This window comes from Betta splendens, chromosome 14, assembly GCF_900634795.4.
Source record: "Betta splendens chromosome 14, fBetSpl5.4, whole genome shotgun sequence".
Lineage (NCBI taxonomy): Eukaryota > Metazoa > Chordata > Actinopteri > Anabantiformes > Osphronemidae > Betta > Betta splendens.
In genome coordinates this window covers 4,979,638-4,986,389 of record NC_040894.2, presented here as the reverse complement: position 1 = coordinate 4,986,389, position 6,752 = coordinate 4,979,638, and the positions used below count along the sequence as shown (strand labels likewise).

Below are 6,752 nucleotides of genomic sequence, written 5' to 3'. Positions count from 1 at the left end.
AAGATGTCTGATGTTCACTTTAGTGCTGAATCCACCAAAACTCTTTGGTTGTGCTAATAAAGAATGTGCAGCTATAGATGTAGTTGTCAAAAGCGAGAAGGCCGAAGCAGGAGGCAATGTAGAATCAGACTGTGTAGAAAAGCAAAGATGAAGCACTGTGTAGTATATTTATGTATCATATCATATATTATTATATAGGTAGTGAACAATCTGTTCGGGTCAGGTCAAAAAAACAGGACACTCAAAAGCGGCATCAGACGTCTGAACTGAGAATCACAGCAAAATAAATGCAGCCCAGTTCAAGGGTCTTGATATCATTTCCTCGCTCACCTTCAGCCGAACAGAATATGTGACCAATGAAAAGTCATCAAATTCTTTGCATATTTTATTTTTCTTATCATGACTTTTTTTTTCAACTCACACATGTCATATTTTACATCTTTGCAATAAAACATGAATACAATAGTTTTTAGGGTTTCATAGATCCAAAAATATGTAACCTTTTTTTTGGATACGTAAGTCGATAGAGTATGTGCATGTGTGCATTTGATCAAGATGGCTTCACACATACAGTACATCTGCCATGTCCCCGCGCCTCCTCCCCCCTCCTATCCGCTACAGAATCATGATATTGCTTACAACTGTGAGGTTGTAAAACTTAATAATCACACATGAGTTTATGTCTTAAATACAAACATCAATGCACAAATAATCCCGTCGGGAAAATGGACCTAAACGAAACGGCAGCCGACCAGAAGAAACCAAGCTAATAAATAATGATGTGTGATTGGTGCAAAGTGCAAATACAAAACAAACTTTTACATTGATCTGATTCTCTTTTTTTTAAATAATCAACAAATGTGGGTAAGTGAAGTTTTCCTTTGCGCTATCGGTCTTATTCAGCTGATTAATTCTTCCACCAAGCCTGAACCAAGACTATATGTACATATTTGACAAAACAATCACCAAATATACAAAGGAATCCATGTCAGCCTGTGGTTTTCATCCTTGGTGGAGCGGCCGATATCTCCTTATCATTACTGTCTCCGCAAAACAATCATCATCCATCACACTGCCATTATTACCATCAGTCTTGTCAACATTATAATAATTATTACACAGTATTTTACATACAGCAAGTCGTTAATAAATTAAAGGTGATAAGCGCAGTTTGTGTAGTGAAAGAACGAGTGTAGACTCCGAGGGAAGCGGAGCCTTATTTACATAGAAATGAAATTAAACCCTGCTGTGGGTAAAAGAAGAACAACTGAAATTAATATCAGAAAAATAAAAGGAAGGTACAGGGAAATGAAATCAAATAAAACCCCCAGACCATTTTCAAGAATTAATTTAAGATTAATCCAATAGCACCGGTTTAGCACTAAATGGGGCTGGCTCATTTCTGATCATTTCTAATCAGTTTAGACGCGTTTAGTCTGGATTTGTGGTGCACCCAAATTAAATCCCACGCTGAGCTCCCTTCAAAGTAAAAGCCAAACAAGGAAAAGCACAAAGCAAACGTCTTTGTCTGTGAAGCGCTAAGCGTACCAGGAACCACTACTGCACCGGCCCGAGCGGTACGGATGTGACTGACCTCTACAAGGCCCGCTCCATTCGCTCGTTCTCCCCCGTTCTGCAGTCTGTCTATTTTATTAGCAAGTTTTGGAGTGTTTCTTCTGGGTATTATGTGTCTGTGTTTACACACGTGTGCGTACGTACACGTACTCCACCAGCGCTGCCGTGTCCTCAGAGCAGGTAAACTTCTAAAGGGATCAGAGCCTAAGGTCCGGTACTTGTTTTTCCTTCCTCTCGGTACCTGTGGTTTCCCCCTCGTGTCGCAGGCGCACAGCAGAATGCTCTCCTCTCCTCTCACGGTCCACCTCAGTACCTGTTCTGGTGTTCATAGTGCCAGCGGTTGAAGTCTATGTTAAATGCCACAATGCTGCCAGATGCCATGCCGGTGATGAGGGTCCTGAGGGTGGAGCAAACAGAGGGTCACATGTGGAAACACACTCTTAAGGAATCGTACGTATTGATCATGCAGTATCAGCTTGTTTGTCCTGTGAAACACTGGGTCTACTTCTTTTACCTCTGGTCATGTGACAGGTCCATGGCACGGATGCCGGCGTCACAGCCCGGGTAGATGTAAAGCTGCTTGAAGTCGCACGCCTGCCACACCTCCACAACTCCATTATCACCGCCTGTCACCAGGTTCTGTCCATCACTGCTCAACAGGATGGCCTGGAAGACAAGAACAGGGGCTCAAAGATTTGATAACATTATACAGTGTAGATGAAACATAAGCATGATTAAGTCAGCCTCACCCGAGTGGAATCGTTCACCTCCATCTGGGCCAGGAGTTTCCCGTTGATGCTGAAGTTGCAGAAGCGACCTCTCTCGTAGTAGATGATGCAGTGGCCTTCGCTGGACACCGAAATGAGGCGAGGCCGTTGACACAGCTCCGGCCCCTCCAGAGCCCTGAGCAGGTCCCCTGTGATGGTGTGGACTAAGCACGGTCCCTCTGAGGAGCAACACGAGAGTAAGGTTTAGTATTAGTGTGTGTAAATATCAGGCTCCTCAGTTATGAAGATCAGAACTTGAAGGAAATGTTGATGTGTGTCACCAGAATAATGCTGTGGATCAGAGCTTTCCAGCCAAAATGACTTTCCTTCAGTGGGTTTGTAATTTTTCATTAACATTATTATAATATTGAAACACAAACACACCTTTAGCGCCACTAATAACCAGTCCTAGCTCTGCACAGACAGACACACACACCACCTCATGGTCATGTCCTGTCAGCACTGCCCTGGGAGCAGGATAATCACCTGGAGGAGGAAACATACACACATCACGTCAGCATCTGCTCTGTGGAGCTCTGGTGAATTCATGCCTACATCCGCTCCTGCTGTTTCCACTACGTCACCACTCACTGTTGTTTGGGTTGTCCCCTATAATGTGGTGTCGTCCACTCCAGTACCAAAGCAGGAGAGTGGCGTCTCTGGACCCTGACACGATGTAGCAGTCTCCTCCGATGTAGGACTCTGATCTAGCCAGACACGTCACCACATCCCAGTGGCCAAAAACAATCTGGGTCAGTTTTCCTGGAAAGGAAATCAGACAACATGGCTAAAAGCTCTGGGACAATAAATCTGGAGATGTTCTATGTAGCCAAGCACACGAAAAAGCTTTTTCCAAATGAGTCAAATAAAAAAGCAGGAATAAATTTATGCTTAATTTAATGAGCACTGCCTCATAAATAATACAAAACCTACCGGTTTCAGTGGAATAAACGCGAAAGCTCTTGTCCCAGAAGCCGCAGACCAGGATGTAGCGGTTGTCGGCGGTAACCACAAAGCAGTGCGTGTTGATTTGTATGCTCTGGTCCACCAGGTCAGTGATCTGACGCTTGTTCACGCCTGAGTTGTTTGCTTCAGCGGTGCACAGAGACGTCGGCGGGTTAATGGGGGCATGGAAATGCTGTGCAGTTAACAAGCTACGCAGTGAACTCTGACCTTTCCTCAGCCGTCAGGTAGAAGGCCAGTGTAATGTCAGTTAACCCCTCCCAGATTCTGCTGAATTGGCCTCAACATAAGAGCATCAGTCCCCAGTGTACCATTTAATACACTGACTGTAGTTCTATTGGCTGACCTGACTAACCTCATTATTTGCTTAAACAGAATAGCATTATATTATGTACATCAAATACCTCTTGCTTTGAGATGAGCTTTAGTGACTTTGTACACTGACCTATGAGAGGGTCCATCTCAATGGGCAGATGATGAGCCTGTTCCAGGGAGTATCCTGGCGCTCCACGGAGGCCTGGAGGGTTCAAAGGTTAAACATGTTAGTGCAGCTAATTGACCGTTTGATGCTATAAATGTCAGTGATGAAGAAGAGTAGATACTCAAACTATAACTCGACTCTATACAACCACATGACTGTGATGAATTACCCGAACCGGCCGTGCTTAAGAGGCCATTCATGTGATATACAGTAATTAGGCTTTAATTAACAAATGCTTAAAAAATACCTGGTAATTTATCCACTGGGGAAATTAAATTGAACAGTCAGCTGCATTTAAGGCACCAAAGAGTTCAAGGTCAATAGAACCAGGAGAACATCCTATACAAACGCTCACCAACGGTGTTGTGCCAGCGGTTGACGGCAAATAGCCGGCTACACGTGACAGTGACGGCTGCCGGTATGCTGAGGTGTGGGAGCGTGTTGGCCGCGACGTGGGTGACGGGAGAGTTGGAGGGGAACTTGAGAACCATGATGACGTCCTGCTGCATCTGATCCTTAAACATCAAGGGGCTCTGGGGAAGGAAACACTGGTGAGACAGACAGAGAAAGAAAGGAGGACAGAGGAGGAGGAGAGCGGGGGCAGGGGGAAGGTTGGGGGGGAGATGGGCGGGGATGAAGATGGGGGAGGACAAGGAGACAGAACAGATGGGACAGCAGGGGAAGGGAAAAGGTATATTAGTGGAAGAGCAGGGTCAGAGCAGGTGCACACACTGAGGGTGGCTCTAGGTCCAGGAGAGGAGGAGGAGGAACTAGCTGGTCAGGGTTCAGGATTGACAGGTTTGGGTTGATGGATGGTTCTAATGTGGAGACGCTGAGGCCTTGTACCGATACGCGGGGCAGACAGAGAGGCTAAAACCAGGGCAGAGTTCCATTACACACACAGCAGGTAACATAAGCCCAGATGACTTTCAGACGTCCCAAGGTGTCTCAACAAAATAAGTATAAGCAGCAGTCATGCGCCCAAAACAGAAGCTGCTTTTATCTTGGCGGGCAGGGTTCTCTCACCAGGTGCATGGCCGAGGAGCGAGGGGGGTGTGGCTCTATCAGCAGCTGGGAGGGAATCTGACCGCAGAGCTGAATTTGTGTCTCGATCACCTGCGGAGACACAGAGGCGACGTCGATAAAATGGAGCAAAAGGAAGGTTATACATCAACTGTGCCGAGCTGAAGACCTACCTCCCGCTGTGCAGCATCTAACCCGTCTAGGTTGACCGTTCCCTCGTAGGACAAGAAGCTGAAGACGTTCAGAGCTCTGACCGCTTCTGGCCCTCGCTGCTTGTAGCCGAATATTAAATCGATCCACTGGTGCAGCTGGCAGGACACGAACTCGCTCTCCAACGCCTGGTCGTGCACAGAGAGAGGCAGAAAGTTGAGTCACAGCCAGGAGCCGTTTGTATAAATTAGAAACGGCCACTCTGCGTCTCGCACCATCCGGTTAATTCGGACAAAGTCTTCAGGTTTCTTGGCCCAGACTGGAAGCTCCACGTCACACACGGGAACTCCGTCGTCGCGCACACCGAGCTCGTACTCATTACTGTTGACAAACATCTCAGGCAAGTAGTAGAACTCTGGGATCAGCTCCTGATGGACACGAGCAGAACGAGAGAAGAGGTGAGAGGTGCTTCTCTAAAAGTGGAACTCATCTACAAGAATCTGTAACAATATAAATCATGTTAGCTGTTAGCAAACTGTTACCTTCACATCAGCCGTGTCTCTCTGACAGTTCCTCCACGAGCGGCCGATTCCAGAGAAGGCTCTGTCTGGATGGTCAAACTTGCTGTCGTTCGCGTTGAGGAAAAATGTGGTGAACGGTTCCTGCGGGAAGAAGTCGTCACAGTCTTGAGCCGTGTCCATGCTTTGTACCTCGTTTTCTATTCCTTTGGATAAACTGCTGTAAGAATGTACTCACTATTCTGAGCATCCACAGAAGTGTTGAGTGAGCCGTGGAGTACAGGGTTGTGTAGTGGTGGGGAGGCGAGCTGTCGTCATCCCAGGTCTCGTAACGCTCGGCGTAAAACGCTGCTCGCTTTGGATTCAGTGCACCGATTGGCTGGAAGGAACCAGAGGGAAATAATAGTCAAAAGTGGCCAAAGACAGTTTGTTGGTATTTTGTTGGAGAGCGTGTTATACTTGATTCAATTTTTAAAATGGTCAACAAAAAGCTTATAATCTATCCAGTAACAGATGAAGCAGGAAAATGATGCACAGTGATTTGGTTTCATTCTACGAGAGGTACCGCTGAACACGTCCTTCATCGGTTCAGTAGCACACATGCTATTCACTGTAAGGAGTGCAGTAAGTGCTGAGTGTGTGAGTGCTTCAACCTTGGAGAGGTCTCTGAAGTTGCCAGGTAGCGTGAGATCGAGCTCCTCTGAGTCATAGTTGGTCAGAACCCAGGGGAAGACGGGGTACTGGTTCAAATCATTATAGGTCCTCCCTGCAGGGACAAAAGACGGACGGCAGAGGGAAAGTCTACATTTTCTACTTTAGTTGTGTGGAGGTGGACACATGCTAATGCGTTAGGTGACAGACTGGCATTACAATTATGCCAAGGTTGTGTGTAAAGAGATTAAAGCTGATCCAACAGTGAGAAACAGTAAAGGACAAGCTGCTGATAATCTGCTACAAACTCACTGGCTGCTAATTATCTATATTTGGTTTGAATGTTAAATATAATTATCTATTATGTACAGGATATACATGTATAGCATTACAATAGCAAATGAGCAGCTGCAGTGATCATTTCAGCTCAGTACCTCTTGGCATTCCAGGTCTGATCAAATATTAGCATACTTCTACATGCAAATTTATTTTACAGAGTCACACAGGTGACTTTAAGCTGCATCCAAGATGCTACAGGAGCAGACAAAGATGAATCCTATGTAGATATTCTACATCAGCTTCTCAACAAATGCTTCTAAACAGAACTACAAAGAAGGCAAGTAC

The 6,752-nt window shown here is 45.8% G+C and overlaps 1 protein-coding gene across 7 annotated transcripts in view; it reads right to left on the bottom strand.

Moving 5' to 3' along the window:
• Positions 1–372: 372 nt before the first annotated feature.
• The window catches only part of nbeaa (neurobeachin a), a 61,239-nt gene continuing 54,859 nt past the window's right edge, over positions 373–6,752 (bottom strand). For all 7 annotated transcript variants that reach the window (XM_029174654.3, XM_029174656.3, XM_029174655.3 and 4 more), the window contains 14 exons: positions 6,131–6,243; positions 5,716–5,856; positions 5,502–5,621; positions 5,235–5,387; positions 4,983–5,147; positions 4,813–4,902; positions 4,142–4,334; positions 3,751–3,822; positions 3,276–3,431; positions 2,934–3,104; positions 2,727–2,828; positions 2,325–2,521; positions 2,090–2,241; positions 373–1,972 (listed from right to left, as the gene is read on the bottom strand). In XM_029174654.3, coding sequence (XP_029030487.1) covers positions 1,882–1,972; positions 2,090–2,241; positions 2,325–2,521; positions 2,727–2,828; positions 2,934–3,104; positions 3,276–3,431; positions 3,751–3,822; positions 4,142–4,334; positions 4,813–4,902; positions 4,983–5,147; positions 5,235–5,387; positions 5,502–5,621; positions 5,716–5,856; positions 6,131–6,243 — 1,916 coding nt within the window. In that variant the 3' untranslated portion in view covers positions 373–1,881. The remainder of the gene's footprint in view (positions 1,973–2,089; positions 2,242–2,324; positions 2,522–2,726; positions 2,829–2,933; positions 3,105–3,275; positions 3,432–3,750; positions 3,823–4,141; positions 4,335–4,812; positions 4,903–4,982; positions 5,148–5,234; positions 5,388–5,501; positions 5,622–5,715; positions 5,857–6,130; positions 6,244–6,752) is intronic.